The sequence below is a fragment of the Rhinoderma darwinii genome, chromosome 2 (assembly GCF_050947455.1).
Source record: "Rhinoderma darwinii isolate aRhiDar2 chromosome 2, aRhiDar2.hap1, whole genome shotgun sequence".
Lineage (NCBI taxonomy): Eukaryota > Metazoa > Chordata > Amphibia > Anura > Rhinodermatidae > Rhinoderma > Rhinoderma darwinii.
Genome location: NC_134688.1, coordinates 42,654,308 through 42,675,741, shown reverse-complemented (window position 1 = coordinate 42,675,741; position 21,434 = coordinate 42,654,308). Strand labels below are relative to the sequence as shown.

Here is a 21,434-nt window from a genome sequence, read left to right as displayed (position 1 = left end):
GAGGCGGATGAATGGTTGCTGAGGAATAAGAGGTCGCCTAGAAGATGAAGATTTTCTTGGTCTTAAGCACAGGAATGGTGAATATGTATCCTGAACGGACATTTGCTGTTTTACATGTGGGGGGATGTTATACATGGGGGAGACCAGGCTTAAGGCTTCCTTTCATAATGCTTTATCTTCCTGGTGCTGACATATACTTATAAGTGGTTTCCGGAGTTTAAAATGGTTCCAGATTATATATTACCCGTGTAAGGATATGTGATTGTAATAGGATACCGAAGTTTTATTGGGGGGATTCTGACCAACGTGGTGGTGTTCCTCTAATTCTGTGGCACAGTAAAGCACATTATAGGGGGGGGGAATCTGCTGGCGTACGCAGGCTGATTTGTGAATCCACTGTGTACATTCCTTAGCGGTGGAAGCTACCCCTTTCATATATAGTATATTGCTCGTGAGCTCCTGATGGCAAACTGGGTTTTTATGTGGTTTACGTTTTTGATCTCTGTTTTACAATATGTCAGACTACGAGTACCTTACATTTTGAGAGCTGCATATCCGGGACTGGCACTACCTGGGGGGAGGGGGAGGGGGAAGAGGAAAGGGCTGATATCGATATATAGAGAGTTTCCTAAGTATGGCGTCACTTAAGTTTTTATCCTGGAATGTGAGGGGCATGGGGACTCCAAGGAAACGGAATATGATTTTCTCTGTGCTTAAGAAAGTGAACCCGCATATAATTTGTCTTCAGGAGACGCATTTGACAGCAGACACAGTACAGTTTTTATGTAAGCCCTGGATTCAGTGGAGTAGACACTCTGTTAGAACTTCTGCCTCTAGAGGGGTATCTCTACTAATACATAGAACTCTTAGGTGGGAAGTGTTGCATACCAGAATCGATCCTGAGGGGAGATACGTATTCGTCCACGCCAACATTAATTCCACACCTTATGTCGTAATGAGAATCTATATACCCACCGCCAGGGTCTCTAGCGCTACTTAGGGAAGCGGTTTCCTTTGCCTCTGCATATCAAGAAGCCAGAGTGCTCCTTCTAGGAGACCTGAACCTTATAATGGATCAGTCTATTGATCGGTTCCTGTTGAGGGTAGAGGGCGACGCGAGACAAGGTGCCTCCCCGTTGGCTTCACTAATGGAGGAGATAGGTTGGATAGACTTATGGAGAGTTAGTCATATGGGACTTCGTGAATTCACATGCCACACACCACAATTTGATGCATTGTCTCGTATAGATTATATTTTTGGCACGCCCTCGGTATATAACTCTATGGAGAGCATTGAACATCTCCCCAGAGCAATTTCTGATCACAGTCCGATACTCCAACTGTCACTGCCGGAGGTGGGCAGGAGGGGGGCCATTAAAATCCACCCGTTTTGGCTCCAATTAATCAAGCCAAACGATAGGATCCCAGATCAGCTAGATGTCTTTCTCAAAGCACAAAGGCAGGAGCAGAATGGGTTACTACGATGGGATACGCTGAAAGCGTATTTGAGAGGCTGCCTGAAATCATCAATATCATTTGTGAAGCGCTCCTCGGCTCAAAGGGAAAGGGATTTGGCGGGAAGGTGTGGAGAATTGGAGGCCGCGTTTGTGGGTGATCCCTCCCCACAAAACAGGGAGGCTTGGCTCTCGGTGGGGAGAGATTATCTTCTGGTACTACAGGAGAAGGCAGAACGTAGAATCTTCTTCACTGGCCAATCCTTTTTTGATTGGGTAACCAATCCAGCAAACTCTTGGCTCATGTGGTGAGACAGAATACCATGTCTCCTCCAGTGTTGAACATTCGAAATACTCAGAACGTTCTGGTTCATACCTCCCAGGAGATAGTGGCTCAATTTGCAGACTTCTATAGGGACTTATATACGTCTAGGGCTGGGCACTCAATGGAAGATTTGGTGAAATATTTAGATGGCATGCAGTGTCCGCAGTTGTCGGATGAGGGTTGTGAGTTACTCGAGTCCCCCTTCACAGTGGAGGAGATTTCTGTATACTGGATATGACTAAGGGTAAGGCCTCGGGCCCAGATGGGATCCCTCTGAAAGTATATATTCAATACATTGATGTCATGTCGGCCCTACTCTTGTCTCTATTCGAGGCGTGCTTATCGGCGGGTGACCTCGCGGACTCTGAAAGATGCTACCATAGTAGTTATTCTAAAACCAGGCAAGAACCCAGAGGATTGTGGTTCTTACCGCCCCATATCACTGCTTAACATAGACTATAAGATACTGACTAAATTAATGGCCAATAGACTAGCTCGGGTCATCAAAGAGGTCATACACTCAGATCAGACCGGATTTATACCAGGGAAATCTACCTCGGATAGTATTCGTAGAGCTCAGGTGGTTACTCAGATGGGGTGGTGGGAGCAGCAGGATTGGGCGCTGGCATCCTTGGACGCAGCCAAGGCATTTGACTCTGTAGAGTGGACATACCTGTGTGAGGTGCTCAGGAGATTTGAGTTCGGGACTACCTTTATCAAATGGATTACAATCCTATATAAAGAGCCTCGAGCCTCGGTAGTTGTTAATGGGATGTTGTCCCCCTCCTTTCTGCTTCATAGAGGTACGAGACAGGGGTGCCCATTGTCCCCCCTGTTGTTCGCACTTGCCATAGAGCCTCTGGCTATAGGGATTCGAGGAGATATGGCCTTTCAGGGCATTCGGATCGGACCGCGAGAAGACCGCATAGGACTTTACGCTGACGATATGCTGCTGTTCCTGGCCAACCCGAATGCCTCATTACCTAGGGCTATGAGATTAATGGAGGTGTTTAGCAGTTTTTCGGGCCTGCATGTTAACTGGAGTAAGTCCTATCTCATGCCTTTCCATTCTAACAATTGTGGGTGGGGCTCACATTTTGAGGGTCTACAAGTGGTGCATAGTTTTAAATACCTGGAAGTTTGGATATCTAGGGATAGTTCACACTCATACGATATAAATGTGTACCCCTTACTTTCATATTTGAAAGATAAATTTGCAGTCTGGAAATCACTCCCCTTATCAGTGGCGGGTAGAATTAACCTAATTAAAATGGTAGTGCTACCTAAATTGTTATGTCTTGGAACACGCGGACACACTGGTTCCTAAAAAGTTCTTCAATTTGGTTAACTCTATATTCACTCCTTTTATCTGGGGTAAGGATAGACATAAGCTCAAACTAGACACTCTGCAGAGGCCTAAACAGAGGGCGGGTGCGTCCCTACCGGATGTGTTTTTATACTATTTGGCAGGTCAACTTGGATATATTAGGCTGTGGCTGTTGGATGACCCAATGCCGAACATCATCTAGCACATTTCCTCAGAGTCCCTAATTTATGGCCCGTTTTAGAACCACATGATTTTAGTCTTAAGCATACGTTACCGTTGATTAAACTAGCGAAGCAGGTGTGGGCTCATGCAAAGTCACTGTTGAAATTTAAAGATACGGTAGCGGAATTGCCGCTGTGGTCCAACCATGGGCTACCTCACTTTTTGGGATTTCAGGATCACGCATACTGGGAGGGGTTAGAGGTGACACAAATGAAACATTTGAGTACTGAAGATGGACACGCTTTGTCAGCAAGGGAGATACAAGATACATTCCAGGTGCCAGAGAGGGATACATTTAGATGTGTACAACTGCACCATGTTCTCAGGGCCCAATTCAGACACGCGCAGACTTTGATATCTTCCCTACCCCTTATAGGGGTACTTCGAACACAAGGCCCACGGGGCCTGATATCAGTAGTCTACACGTTCCTGCTGTCTCAAAGGTTAGCACATGCGGGATGTGCGGTGGAAATCAGATGGAAGGGGCTGATTCCGAACCTGACTGAGGGGGATTGGCTCGATGCAATGTCTTCACACCTTGCGGCTTTACCAGCAGCTAATAATAAAATGACGCAGCTTTATATCATTCATAGATGTTATATAACTCCTACCAGGCTATTGCATATGGGCAGATCTTCCTCGGCTAGATGTAAAAGATGCCAGCATGGTCGGGCAGACTTTGACCATATGGTGTGGCACTGTCCGGTAATTGCTAAGTTCTGGAGAGGGGTCACGGACTTCCTCTCATCAGTAACAGGCAAACGAGTCCCCTGTGAGCCTGGGTTGTGTTTGTTGGGTCTGCTCCCATCAGACTCCTGGTCACAATATGAAGGTATATTTCTACGGGAGACCCTGTTCATGGCCAGGAAGGCTATTGCACTTCGTTGGATGGGAGATCTTCACCCAACGGTTCCACAATGGAAATCACTGCTCAACTCAGTAATACCTTATGCTAATCTAGTATACAAACATCGGGCATGTCTGTATAAATTTCTGGAGGTTTGGGGTAGTTGGTGCTCATCGCCTCTTGCATCGTTTAATGTAGGTGACCTCAGGTCCTCCCTAAACAGTCTGGGGGTTTAATTGAGTTGCAGGGACGTGGCAGCGGGTCCTAACTGGGGTGGGTGTTTCGTTTGGGTGCTGGACGAGATCAGTCTTAGATTGTACAGCTATATATAATAAGGATGTATATATTTGCATTGTTTTTTGTTCCTATAAATGTAATGGTTATACTCAGTAACATACCGGAAAAGGATGTACCAAATCTCATTCTCATTGTGTAACGGAGATCGATGTTGTTGTTTGTATGTATATATTACATAGGAAAAAATGGGTTTCTTGCATGTCACCCAAAATGTTATGTTTATCATAACTTTTGTACTATGTATTTTCAATAAAATGAGTTTAAAAAAAAAAAATATAGAGGGATATCCCCTAGTATGAAGCCTTGCCAATAACCTATATGACCATTTAATAGGAAGATTTACTAATCTGTGCGTCTGTTCCTTACAGGGAGGAGAGATGCACATGTCTGAGGAGGCCATCCATGATATCTTAACACAAACCGAATTGGACCCCGACTTTCAGGAGATGTATGATTTGTTTTCATGTGGTAAGTTTTAATAGTTTACATTCATAACAATGGCATATTTTCAGCGTGTTGTGGCGACTATACAGCTTTTTTTTTTTTACTTATGGAAAAAATTGTTCTATCTTTTCAATTGTCATCGAACACTGAATAGTTTGTCTAATAAATGCTTTCTAGTTTCAGCCAAAGCTCCAAAGATGACGCCTCGAGACGCTTTAACCAGTAATCATGAACCTAAAAGACTGACTGAAGAAGTAAAAAGACAAGTTGTGGAAAGATTGCTGGACGTGGAAAGCAGTGAGTCTTTGTTTTGCACAATTTGGGCAGCATGAATCGCTTAGTATCGGTTTTTTTTTTCGTTTTGTAGATACTGTTGCCAGTCATATGTTTATCATGGAGTGCAAGAATATAATTTCTTATACCAGCCAATCACTCATGAGTTAGGCCAAGACCACACATGATTTCATTTTTTCTGCCGTTTATTTCACTGCGATTCTGCAGCAAAATCCACATATTGCATGCGTATTTTGCCGTGGATGTATTGGAAACACCACCGGGAACCGGGACACTGCAGATTTTTAAATCCGTAGCATGCCCATGCTATGAGGGAAATACAACAGATTTCAACCATCTATTTCACCCGCTGCAATGCCGTGGGTGAAATCCACTGCAAATCTGCATGTTTTCGTTTTTTTTCCATTATGGTTTGACTATTTCTTTTTTTAAATTGTTTTCATTTATATGTATTTTTTTTATTTTACAATAATATTAAATAACCCCCGTCCGAACAAAGTGTGCATACAAGAGTTTATCTGTAAGTGTACAATGGCAACATCTGCACTTCAGTCACACAGAAAAAAAGGAACATTTTGTGTTCTAAGGAGGCACTTGAATAATAAGCGCATATAACTTGTAGCAATATTCAATATTTTCAACCTCCCATTATGTTTAAATTGTCCTTCGAATTCGCAGCCAGTCGAATGCCGTCTACTAATAACACACATTTTAACTTAAAAATCATTTAGGAACGGTGAAATGAATCAATTTAATAAAAGCTCACTGCCCTGGCCTACTCTCTGTGTTTGTATTATACCTTTCGTCATAGCAGCAAATTACCGCAAGGTACCCTTTGGGTCCTTAGCTACCCCTCATCTGATCGCTATCGTTCATTTAGTGCCGCTGGAGGATTTCCCACCAATGACTATCCATTCGGTTTCAGGATCAGTTTTTTTTTTTTTGTTTATAAGAATGAACATTTAAAAACAAGCCAACTAACCTATGCTCATGATCCTTCCAAGCCATTGAAAAAAGAAATGCCAATAACTGGTTACCAAATCAAGTGTAACTATATGTAAGGTGCAACACATGGCCGATAATGGGAGAAGTAAATCTGCAGTGTTTGTTTTTTTTCTTTTGATGTGCCTGTGCAGTATGTTTATCACCTTACCAAAATGCTAAGGCCTCATGCCCACTTCAGTCTTTTTCTTCAGGGTGCTAGCTGTTTTTCTGACGGCTAGCACCCTGACCCATTCATTTAATTGGGGCCATGCACACTTCAGTTTTTTTGACTGTCCCGTTGCTCCTTTCCGAGCAAAAGTAGAGCATGTCCTACTTTGGTCCGAGATTCCGTGACCGTGAGGCCCATGCAAGTCAATGGGGCCGTCAAAAAAACTGAAGGCATCCGTGTGTGACGGAGCCGTTGCCTAGCAACGGCCGGGCGGGCAGAAATACATTACAGAAATATTACACTGATTGGCAGCCACTTCTCTATCCATCACTGATAGAAGAGGCTGCTGATAAAAGCAAAATAAAAAGCAGTACATAAGTACCCCGGTCGTTGTCTTGGTGACGAGTCCCTCTTCTTCCTCCAGTCCGACCTTTCTGTATGACGCGGCAGTCCATGTGGCCGCTGTAGCCTGTGATTGGCTGCAGAGGCGGTCACGTGGGATGAAGCGTCATCCCTGGAGGCCGGCCTTCTGACGTCATCCAGACTTGCGTGACCGCCACTACAGCCTGTGATTGGCTGAAGGGGTGACATGGGATGAAACGTCATCCCAGGAGGAAAGTAAGTATGAACTGATTTTTTTATTTCATTAAAATTGTATTTTGCGAGCGCCGAGCATGGTCCTTCTTCAGCGCTAGTCACTGTCCAGGGTGCTGAAAGAGTTACCGCAGATCAGTGCAGCCCATTAACTCTTTCAGCACCCTGTACAGTGACTATCGCTGAACAACCATGCTCTTTGAGCACCCTAGACAGTACCATGCTCGAAAACGGAAACACGGAGTGCACACGGAAATCACACGGCCGCTAAAACTGGCACACGGATCCTTCAAGAACGGGCGTGAAAACGGTAATAGAAGTGTGCATGAGGCCTAACAGTATTAATGTACTGTTATGCAAAATATTTATATGTATTAAACGTAGGGCCTCATGCCCACTTCAGCTATTTTCTTCAGGGTGCTATCCGTTTTTTAACTGATGGCACCCTGACACATTCATTTCAGTGGGGCCATGCACACTTCTGTTGTTTTAACGGAACCGTGTGGCCGTTCTGTCAAAAATAGGACATGTCCAACTCCTGTCCGTTTTTGACGGAACAGCCTCGGCTTTTTCATTGATTTGGTCCGTGAAACAACGGACTTCACACGGAAGCCATCCGTGTGCGGTCCGTGTTTCACGGATCCGTCATTAATGGCCGTACGACGGCCAACGAAAGTGTGCATGAGGCCTAAAACTCGGTTCATACAGAGGCTGTGATGCAAATTATATCAGTTGACAGGACTATTCGTGCTGCTAGTGGTGACCTCCTCCCCAATGTCTCCTGAAACAGCCCCTTTTTTCATTGTTGAAAACTACTGTCATTTTTTTTTTTTTTACATTTGTCTGAATTGCAAAGGGGATACTGTCTAATAGAATTCCACATCTGTCACATGATTGCAAATCCAGACGTGCATTTTGTTGCTTGCATTTTTCATCTGTATCTAACGAGAACTGAAATGTTGTTTTTTTTACACCAGGCTCTACAGAGTGTGCTAAGAAAATTGATATCTGTTTAAAGGGGAATTCAGATGCCAACTTACCTGGTCAATATAATGGGAAATCCTTGGTGGACCAGACTTCCCAACTTACAAAGACTACCCAACAAGCATGTGCAAATGAAAAGTCCAATTCAGAGAATCAAACTTCAAGTTGTGACAACCAGAATCCTGCTGTAATAGTAATAGAGAGCACAATTGGTGACCCAGTAATGGACGCTAGCATGGATATACCAGGTGATGAAGTAGTGGTTTCTTCACAAATGCAAGATATTGAAATCAAGAACATATCTCTTTCAAAGGTAGGAGAAGTATATGGTTTCCACATAGCTGAGGATATTTTACAGCCAAACACAGTGGTTGTTGATACATCGATATCAGTAGGTACTGAGTCTTTAAGGACAGTTAATGAGGAGCCAAAAGACTTACCGAGCACAGAGGTGGTGGCCATCACTGGAACCCCTTCAGATGAAACTTGGCAAGATACCAATAAGAATGACCCAGTTATTCCACCAGTGCCAAATGTGCCGGGGACTCCGGAAAAGGATATTTATGTGACTGAGACCACAAAACCCGGTCCTTTGAATAAACCCTGTTCTGTTGCTACTAAACAGCAAGAAAATGCAACCGTAACTGTAACGTCTGCTGCAGAGGAACGAACGGCGCTAAATGCAGCTGCAAATATTGAACTGATAGCATGTCCTGGACAGATCAGCTTGGCACCAGAGACTCCAACCATCTGTAGTTCTGTGCCAAGTGGCAGTCAAACCGTTTTAGACGACTCAAGTATTGTAACTCTCAACATAATTACCGAAGTTTTGCAAGAAGATACAGAATTACATAATGCTATAAAAAATATAAATGAAGACAATTATGCCACTATTATATTATCCCCTCTAGTGAAAAGTCAAGATATTAAGAGAGCAATTCCAACCCAGGAAAATTCTATCTTAAATCTTACAGACGCGTCCCTTGTAGGAGAGCAAGCTCAACTGGTGACTCAATCGAATGATGGCTCCATCAGCGTTAACACCTTAAGTGGAGACTGTACTATTTATTCTATTTCTGAGACTTCTAATATCACCGGAGAAAGCAGCGTCGTGCAGCTAATTCCAGTGACAACCTCTACATTTGCACCAACTGGTAACATTTATATCAATAGTTGTACGGCAAACAGTGGACCAAACACAAATTCGAATATTGTGATGTGGTCCAATAGTTCTGCTTCGAGCCAAAAGCAGCCGAGTGTTTTTCAAACTCCTCCCAGGCCTGGCAGCGTTTACACGATTGGGCAGACTTTGTCGCCAAAGCTTTCTCAAGGTGTGTGGTGCTACTTAATACACATTTTAACATCAATCTTGAAAACGCCGGCATGTTAGTTCTGTAGAATTTGTAGTTTTTTAAAGGGGTTGTCCACTTGATGAAAATTGATGACCTATCCACCGGATAGGTAATCAGTATATGATCGGTGCGTGCCCGACAACTGGACCCGCACCGATTCGCAACTCTGGCTGCCTCAATGCACCGGATGTTTGGAACAGGATGCAGTAGTTGGAGCTGGAAGCAGGTGGCTCCGACCACTGCATAGTGGCTGTTCGGCGGAACTGCAGCTCTGCTCCTATTCAGTTGAATAGGAGCAGAGCTGCAATACCGCCGAACAGCCGCTATTCTATGACGTGCCATTTGCTTCCTGCAACATCGTCTGGCAGCCGGAGTGGCGGATCGGTGCGGAGTCCGGGTGTCGGACACGCATCGATCATATACTGATGACATATCCAGTGGAAAGTGGACAACCCCTTTAAGTTCTATTCTTAAATGGTAAAATTGAATGATATTAATTGGGAAGATCGTGTTAAAATGTAGAAATGTCAGAGATTTTCTAATCCGGATCAGATACTTGCACTGGTTTTACTACACCCCTTCCCGCCTTAAGCCGATTGGTATCGCTGATTCAGATACTTGCTTTAGATGTCTATCTGAGGTAGGCACATTTATCCAATTCATTTAAAGTCTCAGCCCACTGGTCGTCACTCATTGAATTCCTTCACGACCATTTCCTGTTTCTGCAACTCCTGACCCCCCAGATATGCTTACTAGGGATCCTGAATGTTGTTATACCAGGTTACTATGATAATAATTTTTTTAATTTTGGCCCAGGAAAGTAGTAGTTATGTCATGGAAGACGTCTGAGGTTTTGAGCGTTGTACTTTGCCTCCAACTTATTAATAAATATGTTCCTCTATATCAAAAGTTTCATATGTTCTTAGGAATTGCCCATACAAATGTGACAGAATTTGGTCTAGATGGCTAAATGTGTCTCAACTTTACCACGGTAGGGTTTTGTGTTGGGGTCGGTCAAGCAGCGCAGTGCGATTCTCTATAGTGTGATTGGGTTTTGTCTGAGTGTATGAATGCAAATTGTCTGTTCTACATTGAGTGCATTATATGTTGTGTTGGTAGAGTTGGCTACACTCTCTGCACCTACAATTTATAACCCCCTCCACTATTCATGAGACAGACTCGTTCATCTCTATCTTGTAGTTTGGGGTTTTCTCGTTTAGCCAACGTGTGCCACCAAATGTAGTTGGAATTTTCCTTAATGTCATGTTCCGTTTTTCTGTTGAATACATAAAAACTTTAAGAATGTCTCCTTGTCAGAGGATCTTCTCTGTAAAGTACTTCGATTGCTAGCACGAGGCCGTTCTTCCCCTTTGACACTAATCACAGGTTTCTATTGATGGAGATATCAGAGTATCATTGAACGGCTATTTGCTTAAGGCCCTTTTACACAAGTCAATGATCGGACAAACGAGCGTTCATATGTGTAAACAGCGATCAGCCAATGAATGAGCAAACACGCATTCATTGGCTGATCTTCTTGTTTATGCAGCATTAGATATTGTTGTCGGCATCACATCCCCCTGTGTAAACTATGAGATGGGCTGCCGATGGAAATGTATGGGGACGAACGATCGTACCGTGTTTCCCCGATAGTAAGACACCCCCGATTGTAAGACGTATCGGGGGTTTCAGGGGAGTCGGCTAATATAAGCCGTACCCCGAAAGTAAGACATATGTCTTACTTTCGGGGAAACACGGGGGTATTGCCGCCTCCTGCCCACTTCCGCGCCGCCCCCCTCTCCATACGTCACCGCGCCGGATATATCCGTCCTCAGCAGCTGCTAGTTCGCGCAGGAGGACGGATATATCCGTCCTGTGATGGCGCGGGTACTGAGACTGTACCCACGCGATCAGCGGCAGGAGCACGGCTGTTATACACAGCCTGGCTCCTGCTGCAACTGCCGGAATCGAAGCGCGCGCCGATTCCGGCAGTTTAACCCATTAAATGCCGCTGTCAATAGTGACAGCGGCATTTAATGTGTTTGACAGAGGGAAGGAGCTCCCTCTGTCACCCGATCGGCGCCCCCGCAAACAAATCGCGGGTCGCCGTCGGGTTTCCATGACAGCCGGGGGTCTAACAAAGACCCCCAGGTCTGCCTTCAGCATCTGCCTGTTAGGCGATGCCGGAGGCATGGCCTAATAGATTGCCTGTCAGTTTTACACTGACAGGCAATAATGCTTCGGTATACTAAGTATACCAAAGCATTATATATGCGATCGGCACATCGCATAGTGAAGTCCCCTGGTGGGACTAAAAAAAAAAATGTAAAACAGTTAAATAAAGTTTGTGAAAAAAAAAAATAATAATAATTCGACAATTTTTTTCCAATATAAGACATACCCCGAAAGTAAGACATAGTGGGGCTTTTGGGGATAAAAAGAAAGTAAGACACTGTCTTACTTTCGGGGAAACACGGTAGTAACAATCGCTCATCCCCATACATAACCAAGCATTGCTTTTTGTGAAAGGAGCAGACGACCGCCAATCAAATGGCTGCCTCGTTGATCGGCGCTCGTTTTCACGGCCCATGTAATGCTACCTTTGGAGTATTGAGTCAGATTTTCAGTGATAAAAATAAATCGGCGAAGATGGGGGTTTTGTGATCTAAACTGTGAAAATGCCTGCAGCACTTTAAAATCATGGGCGCCTCCTGCAATTTTGCATTAAAGTGTAAACTCACTGGGTCACTGGAGACTTTACAGGGGGAGAGATGAACATAACAGGCTTCGGTCTTTATTCCTGCTGTCACTTGCCCTTTCTGATGTTTTGAATATGTCCTTGGCAGTGAAAGGCTTCAATTCTGCCCCCTACGTTTCAGTGTGCGTGCGTGCGTGCGTGCGTTTGTACGTGTGTGTACATTTGCGGATTCTACTTTTATTTTGTAACTCTGACAACCCCTCTGTATGTCAGGAGAAAGGTGCACCTGTAAGTTTGTAAACTCACCATGATGACTGTTCGCTGGTCATTCGGAGGACACCTGATCATGTCGAGCTTATTTTACCAAGAGTCACAGACTGAACTTTTCTCACATTGTTTTCCCCATTAGGTCCACTCAGCTGAGTCTGTATAATGGGTTCTCTTAGTGCACTTTATTCAAGAGGGTTATTGAGGAGTAGATATCCGCTTTTATTTGCATAATTTCTCATTTGCTGGAAGAGGATCTGTATATTGTGTGCCCCTGTGCATTGGATCTCTGGCACTTATGAGCAGATGGCATCCCCTCTGTGCTCCGTTTATTTCCCTGTAGATTTGCTTTCATTTCACTTCCCAACACAGCAAAAAGTTTGGGATCTGCTGACCAGGACATGTCCTCCATATTGCCCTAACAATGCATATAGATGAGACAACCCCTTTTGTATATAATGTAAATACCTGTATCATAATTCACTATTACATAAAAGTATCAGGAGTCAGGATAATTCTACTTAAATATTTTTTTTTTAATTATTATTATTATTCTTTATTATATACCTTCAGGCTCCACCATTCTACTTGCTGCTCCTGTCCAGCCTGTCTTGCAGGGAGTTGTAGGCATGTTCCCTGTCTCTCTCGTTGGCCAAAGTGGTAACACTTTCACAGCACCATCTCATCAGGTAATATGACTAGAATGTTAAAATTTTGTATGTTAATATCTGTTAGATCTATGATATGGACCCTTTTTCCCCAAGGTTTAGACTTAGCGATCATGATTAGCGATGATGTTTGTGTCCGGCTGGGATGTTCTTTGTTGTACCCAGTGTTTACTTTACAAAGGCGAGCCTCTCGGGTCTAGTAAATCCCAAGGGTCCTCTGTTTCAGTTCTACCAATAGGCCTGGATGTCTGTAAGAATAATGTCCAGGTTATTGCAACTTTAATGAAGCTGCTACCAGAAAGTGAGAAAATTGGTTTAAATGGCTTGTAGCTAGCCATGTGTGACTTCCCTGGCAGGCAGTGTTACACATACTCTTCACAACAGCCGCCTGTCCTTGTATTGTAGGTCAAATTCAGGATTTGGAACTTCTGTAATGTTGTTGTGTTTTTTTAATGTAGATCTTGCAAGTTCCGGTTTCCAAGCCTGTAGTCCCGAAACCTCCAAGGATTCAGAAACATGCTCCACTGAAACCTAGTGTGAACACAGGTATTTATTTGGCTTGTTTGGCTTATTCTATGGCTTACTTAGGATTTTCATGCCGTAGGTGATATCTCACATGGCCTGACGTCTAAGTCTTAGTATCTACATAATCAACTTCCATGAAATATCATTTCTGCTTATGGAAAACTTGCCAAGTAGATGTGTCCAGATTATGTTGGCACATGACTTGTCATTGTTAGTCTTATGCCAATTCTGATTACGTGGCACCTCCATTGTATAGTAACTTTTTCAAAATGATAACCCATGAGATATCATACTGACTCTTTAAAGGCTAGGAGGGTATCTCTTTTATGAGGACGGGTGTAGACAGAACAAAGCCTTGTGCACAGACCTTGTACAACAACACACAGGTCCCTATAGGTCGATATCCCGAATTTGTACTAATGCTATGTGCTCCCAATGGTGCAGCTTATTCTCCCCTAGAAGCAAAACTCCCATACGCCTGTAAAAAAGCACACGCTGGTGCAGCCACAATTATTTTTCTTCTCTGCGTGTCGCATTTTGCATTTGTACATCAACTAACTGTAAATACAGGGCTGTTCATGAGGCTGTTATACGGTGGTGTTCAGAGCTGGGACCCGCATCCATCAGATGTGTATGCCATATACCGTAGGTATACCATAGGTCTTCACTTTAAATACATTTTTAGAAACAAATGGAAGTACAGGTATTACTAATTAATGTCTAAAATACATTGTTTTTCTCCCACTCTAGGCAAATCATTATCCAACTCTGCAGCTGGCTCTTCAAGTGGTTCGCCCAGTTCAGTTGTGCAAAGGGCAGTACTTGGGTAATGACATTGATTGATTATGACCGTGACAGGTTTGCGTTTCTTAACGGCGTTTTTTTTTAAATACATTTTTTTTTTTTTTTACAGACTAGGAAATGAAGTTAAAAGGTCTGACTCTGAGCCACTGAATACTAAACCAGATGACACTGCGCTCCCAAACATCACCAATGCTGCTGCCAAACAGTGTGAAACACACAGGAGGGTGCTCTGCTTTGACGGAACAACTTCAACAACTGCAAAATTAGGTTCTCCATCGGTAACAAATTCCAAAAGTAAAAAATCTGATAAAAAGGACTCTGTCCAGAGTGTGGGATCCACTTCAGGAAATGTTTCTTCATCCAGATCAAACGTGTCAAAAGAAAATAAAAAAACTGAAAGCCTTGCTACTTCTGTAGTCAAGAATCCAAAAGCATCCAGTGCGACTTCTGCTGCTACAAAGGATCAGGCTGGAGAGAACAGACCTGGAGCTCCAAGTGGCGGCACTCTTGGCAACAAGGAGAATGTTTTACAGGTAGAGACTGGAAATCAGGGAGCAGCACAAGCAGATAAAAGAAGCAATACTCAGGAAGGCGAAAAGTTTGTCCAACAACCCCAGGAAGCCAGCAAGAAACCAACCTCTCTGCCAAACATCCTTAGGAGGACACCGCAAAAGGTGCAATCAAAAAGAGTCTACACCACTAGTCCTTTGGTAAAACAGGCCAGCCAGTTATTACAGGACATACAGTTTCAGAGTCCAATTTCAAAGCAGTCCTCTTTAGAAGATTTGTCTCTGCCACCTACCCCAGGTTCTGGATTGGATGACAAGCCATTGGATAATCATGTAGACCAGATACGGACACCAACATGCAAGCGTTCTAATGAAGATGGCGGAACTCCAAAACCAATGTTTCCACCTGCAACTCCAGATCTGCCCACTTGTAGCCCGGCCAGTGAAGCTGGTAGTGAGAACAGTGTCAATATGGCTGCTCACACCCTAATGATACTATCACAAGCTTCTCTTGCAAAGCCTAGTGGTAATACTCCTCTGAAGGATAACACCCAACAAGTAAAATCTTCCAAGAGAAAGCTTGAAGAAACTGAGGACTTTGAGAGACAATCACATAAGGACCATCTAAACCTGTCAGTTTTGCCCAAAAAAAAGAAAACAAAGGTATTGTCTACTTATTTATTTTTTTCTTAAGGTAATTTCTGTAAGTGCAGTTCTTATGACCTCATAGGCCTCCGTATGATGATGCCCTATCAAAGATTATCTAGTTGGTGCAATAGGGGTCTTCCTGACACATGTTACTTATCGGCTTGCTGAATGGCTGAGGGTTTAAAAAGGGTGAATAAAGATATTGAACACATTGAATTTATTGGGAGAGATTCATCAACACTGGTGCATAGGAATAATGGAGCAATTGCCTGTAACAACCAATCTGCTTACAACTTTTTTTTAAATTTTTTTAAGGACCTCTAAAATGAGTGCTAGAATCTGGTTGCTATGGTCAACGCCTCCACTTTTCCTGTGCACCATGTTTGATAAATCTTTTATTTTGTTTATTAGGCCATGTGACGGAAATGTTTGTGCGTGTGCTGATAAAAGCGTTCTTAAAGCTTACCTAAATTTTCAGGTGACTTTTCAGAATAAGCTCTCGTGTGTGTACATGAGGATTGACACTATTTCTGGCCATTATATGACTTGTATTCTGCATGTATTTTTAGCAGTTTTCCCCTCTGCAGGCTCTATATCTAATGCTCGGTTTTCTCTGAGCTAGTGGGCGGAGCCTAACTGCTATCATGTCTTCTATACACAGCACACACATAAGGGGAGAATCCTGCTCTCCGATCTCTGGTAGATCGCAGCAGCATGGAGGATATAATACAGCAGTAAGGCACAGTTTAGCGGAGAATCCAGCACCTGGGTGAGACAGTAACACTTACCAGAAGCTGTTGCAAGTCTCTCTCTTTCACTCTGCTCCTGCTTCCCCATCCCCTCTCTATAGACTTCTATTGGCAGCGTGTCAGTTTCTCTCCCCTTTCCATAGACTTCTATGTGCAACAACGTCTGTGTCTCTGCTCCCCTCTCCATAGACTTCTATGGGTAACATCTGTGTCTTTCTCTCTGCTCTCCCCTTCCCTGTCCATAGACTTCTATAGGCAGGCAGTATAGAGACCCCACCCCCCACTTCCTGTCCTGCAATCCATCTCTGCTCTGTAACTAGGGATGGATTTTGCTTGACAACAGGGGATTATAGGAAGGGAGACACCTAGTGGCAGTAACGTCACACGTCACAGAATTTCCTTGTATAAAACTAAATTTTAACATTATAGAGAACCTTTCAACTGCCCATACATGTGCAGCATGTAATGGACAGGGCTGCACAAACCCTGGGGCACTTTAAAAAAGTGTTCTGCCCTCCGGTATTTAGATATCGGTGCTGTTATATTTGATTATCCCCCTAAACTATCAATGGGGCGTGTAATGGCAAGGGGGCGTGTTACTATGGCTGTGACACTGATCAATCCGCTACGGACAGTGTTACAGGAAGAGCTGGAGAGAGGGGAGCGTGTGCGCGCACATGCTCTCTTCAGCTGTCGGCAGACAAGGACAAGACTGATCTCTTGCTAGAGATCACACAGTCTTGTACTTGTCTGCCGAACTGGCGAGGGGGCGTGACTCTGCTACGGACAGTGTTAAGAGCTGGAGAGAGGAGAGCGCGCGCATGCTCTTGCACTGTCCGTAGCAGAGACACGCCCCCTTTCCAGTTCGGCAGACAAGTACAAGACTGATCTCTCGCGAGAGATCAGTCTTGTCTGCTGACAGCTGAAGAGTGAGAGCGTGCGCACGCTCTCCAGCTCTTGTGACACTGTCCGTAGCTGATTGGACAGTGTTACAGCCACAGTAACACGCCGCCTTACCATTACACGCCCCATTGACCGTTCAGGGGATTATTTAAATATCGGGCGCCAAATATAACGGCACCGATATCTAAATAACGGAGGCGGGTAGATTTTTTTTTTTTTTAAAGTGCCCCAGGGTTTGTGCAGCCCTGCCCATTACATGCTGCACTCAGCTGCACACATATGGGCAGGTGAAAGGTTCTCTTTAAAGGGAATGTGTTAGCAAAAAATATTTTTTATTTTTTATTTAAACAATTAGTGTGTGGGTGATTAAACATTGTTCAAATTTTTTATTTTTTTTTCACGAGTCAGGAAATATTCATAATTGGATTCAATTGGATTCAAATTTATAATATTTACCATTTCTGGTCACTAGATGGAGCCATTCCCAAAATTGCAGCATTGCATGTGGTAAAGCAACCACATTGCTTTATGCTGCAAAATTGGGTAAAAAGCCCTCGCTCTAGTGAGCTCTCAGCATCCCCCCCCTCCTTTATCCTGGCTAGTGCCGGGATAAACGAGGGGATTGAACAGTCTAACCTCCTACACTGTGTGTCGCCATTTTTTGAGCTAACACACAGTGTAGTAGGTTTACATACAGTAGTAAACACACACGAACATACATAGAAATCACTTACCTGCTCCTGCCGCCGCGCCTCCCTCCGGCCCGTCCGCTCCGTCTGCTGCCGCTGGTCCAAGTGCACAAGTCTGGAAGCCGCGACCGGAAGTAGTAATCTTACTGTCCGGCCGCGACTTCCGGTCCACAAGAAAATGGCGCCGGACGGCGCGCATTTCAAATTGGACTGTGTGGGAGCGGCGCATGCGCCGTTTCCACACAGACTGCGTACATTGAAGTGGATGGAACGGGCCCCGTTCGCAGTCCCTATGGGACTGGAGCTGCCGTATTCCATGTCTGTATGTGTCGTTAATCGACACATACAGAAATGGAAATAAAAATGGCAGCCCCCATAGGGAAGAAAAAGTGTAAAAATAAGAAAAAGTAACACACAAACACACAAATTAATCCAAATGTTTTTAATAAAGCACTAACATCTTTAACATATTAAAAAAAAAATTGTGGTGACACTGTTCCTTTAAGTAAATTAGAATGTTAGTATATATCAGGTATAATACTAGATTAGTAGAAGTGTCTGTCTAAAAAAAAAAAAAAAAAATTCATTAGTTTTCTATTTAACAGTGAAACATCCAGTATCTGCTACAGTGTCACAATTTTACAAGATACTCCCTGAAGGGTCAAACCAGTTGGCTGGAGGTGCAGCCGCTGTACAGCCCCGCCGAATCAGGGTCCTGGGATACTGAATGACAATGACATGCATTTATTTAGGGATAGAAGCCACTTTTTGTAATTTTGACTTTTATTGAAAAAATTAGTTTCACTTCAGCATGTATCATAGTACTTGGAAGCTGCAGAAAGCCGTTCTCATGGATGTTGTTAGAGCGGGGCCGCGGCTGTGTAATACAGCCATTGCCGTGCGTGTGGTCAGCATGATGTGATGCACTAATGAGCGCCGACACTGACGACAGAACATGGCGGGCACGCTACAAAACACCCCCATGTTCTACAGGGTTGGCTGCATCGCCTCGATGCTGATCGTGCGTGCACACTTGAGGTATGTTCGCACGCATTGTTTTCAGAGGTAATTCGGGCGTTTTACGCCTGAAAAAAACGCCCCTAATACGCCTACAAACATCTGACCATTGCTTGCAATGGGTTTTACGGTGTTCTGTTCCCACGAGCCTTTATTTTGCACGTCGCTGTCAAAATACGGCGCGTAAAACGACGGCTCGTCAAAAGAAGTGCAGAACACTTCTTGGGACATTTTTGGAGGCGTTTTTCATTGACTCCATTGAAAAACAGCTCCAAAAACGGCCGCAAAAAACGTGAGTTGTTAAAAAAAAAAAAAAAACCTTCTGAAAATCAGGAGCTGTTTTCCCTTGAACACCGCTCCGTATTTTCAGAAGTTTTTGCTCACTGCATGTGAACATACCCTTAAGGTATGTTCACACGAGGGCGTCCGTTACGGCTGAATTTACGGGGATGTTTCAGCCTGAAAACATCCCCGTAATTTCAGCCGTAACGGCATGTGCAGGCGCTTGAACGCCGCGTCCATTACGGGCGTAATTAGCGCTGCTATTCATTGGAGTCAATGAATAACGGCTCCAATTACGGCCAAAGAAGTGACAGATCACTTCTTTGACGCGGGCGTCTATTTACGCGCCGTCTTTTGACAGCGGCGCGTACATTACGCCTCGTGTGAACAGACAAACGTCTGCCCATTGCTTTCAATGGGCAGATGTTTGTCAGCGCTATTGAGGCGCTATTTTCGGACGTAATTCGGGGCAAAAACGTCCGTAATTAGTGCGTGTGAACATACCCTTATTGTCAGGAGCGGGGCAATGGCTGTATTACACAGCCGCAGCCCCGCTCTAACGGCGGAGTTCAGAGAAACCTAATCTCCGTCACTATTCCCTTGAATGCTGCGATCGAAGCTGAGCGCAGTATTAAAGTGGAAAATATGAAGGGGGATTCCCTTTGGATCGCGTCACCGGGAATGACTGACTCGATCAAGGGACGTACCATTAGAGGACCCCAGGGCTGTCTGACCATATTTCCTGTTGTTGGGACATACTTGGGTATATCCTAACAACTGCCTGTGTACTATCAGTACACAGGCTAATGTACTGGCATATAGATATATGCCAGTACATTAAAGTTTAAAAATAAAAAAAAGTTATAACAAAGTAATATTAAATTTAAAAAAATACACCCATTTTTTACAATAGGCATTAAAATAAGTCTCAATACATAAAATATACATATTCGGTATCGTCGCGACCGTAATAACAAATTTATGACGTTTACACTGTTATAAAATAGAATAAAAACTGCCATCTTTCACTTCTTATTGTGGGACACTAGGTGTTATTACCGCCTCCATCTTTTCTGCGCATAGTCCGGCCACCCAAGATGACGTTGCAGGCCATGTGACTCTGCAGCCTGTGATTGGCTGCAGGGGTCACATGGGATGAAACGTTATACCAGGAGGCCGGACTGCAGGAAGGAGGGCGGCGTTTTGGGGAAGTATGATTGATTGATTTTGTTTTTCCTAAGTTGTGTTTTTGTTTTTTTTTCTGTGGCGAAATCACTGCGATTCTGCCGCAAAAGTCGCAACAATTGGCTTTCTTTCGCGGGTTTTGCATCCCCATTGAATTCAATGGGGAAAACCCGCAACAAAAACGTAGCATAAATTGACGTGCTGCGGAATTAAATTCCGCACCGCCGATCAATTTATTAACTTTTACGCTGCGGTTTTTTTCCGCAGCGTGGGCGTGAGATTTTCATCTCATCCCCTTTGCTGCTACTGTAAATTCTGCGAAATTCCCACACGCAATTGCGTTGCGATCCTGTGGTTTGTGTTTTTTGTTTTTTTTATTGCATGAAAACGTGTTCTACAGCTGTATGAATATGGTCTAAATTGGGGGTTCTCTGAGAAAATGAATAAAGGCAGCATGGGTGTCTCGTGGCAGCAACATATAATTCTGCGTCCAGCCAATTTGCAGCAACGCTACTCACTACTGAATGGTGCGGGAAGGTTTACAACCAAGTCCAACTTATTCGCTCCATTTGAGCTGTAACTACTTCAGCTTTAGTTTCTTTTTCTTTTCTCTTCTAGAAACATCGGAAGAGAAGCGTGGACAGTTTCCCGGCTGGAATGGACGTGGATAAATTTTTAATGTCCCTTCATTATGATGAATAACGTGAATTTGGCATAGAAGTGCACAATGTACTTTAGAGCAAGTATTGTTCTATGTAAAGCTGTACAAATCTGTATGTAAATAAGAGACCTGCGAGGTTCCGGTCTTTGTTATTTTATAATATGATGTTAAAGCACTTGTATTGCTGTAAATATTCAATACTTGGAAAAAGTATATGACCTTTTGTAAATCTGAGATATTTTTGTTGCATTATTCCGCTTTCAGCCTGTGTTCTTTTATATGGCCTGGCAGTTCTGTTTTGATATCTTTTTATTAAAAAACACAAGTCTGCTAATAGGTTTGGGTAAATCTCCTTCTTCTCTTGTGATAATGATCCAACGTACTGGGCCACAATGAGCAGTGACTTTCTAGGTGCCTCATACATACTCATGGAAAGTCCTTGCCAAGCTTAGCGGGACAACTCAAACTATTCTACAAAACTTGTATTTTGTGTGAGTTCACTTGCATGCTGTACTTGATCAAGGCTACGTTAGAGG

The 21,434-nt window shown here is 43.7% G+C and overlaps 1 protein-coding gene across 1 annotated transcript in view; it reads left to right on the top strand.

Annotated features, from left to right (window-relative positions):
* NPAT (nuclear protein, coactivator of histone transcription) overlaps positions 1-21,234 on the top strand; it is a 47,480-nt gene extending 26,246 nt beyond the window's left edge. Inside the window, exons 11-18 of the mRNA XM_075851592.1 lie at positions 4,841-4,940; positions 5,094-5,213; positions 7,935-9,272; positions 12,832-12,947; positions 13,385-13,472; positions 14,202-14,277; positions 14,365-15,427; positions 20,856-21,234. Coding sequence (XP_075707707.1) covers positions 4,841-4,940; positions 5,094-5,213; positions 7,935-9,272; positions 12,832-12,947; positions 13,385-13,472; positions 14,202-14,277; positions 14,365-15,427; positions 20,856-20,939 — 2,985 coding nt within the window. The 3' untranslated portion in view covers positions 20,940-21,234. The remainder of the gene's footprint in view (positions 1-4,840; positions 4,941-5,093; positions 5,214-7,934; positions 9,273-12,831; positions 12,948-13,384; positions 13,473-14,201; positions 14,278-14,364; positions 15,428-20,855) is intronic.
* The last annotated feature ends 200 nt before the right edge of the window (positions 21,235-21,434 follow it).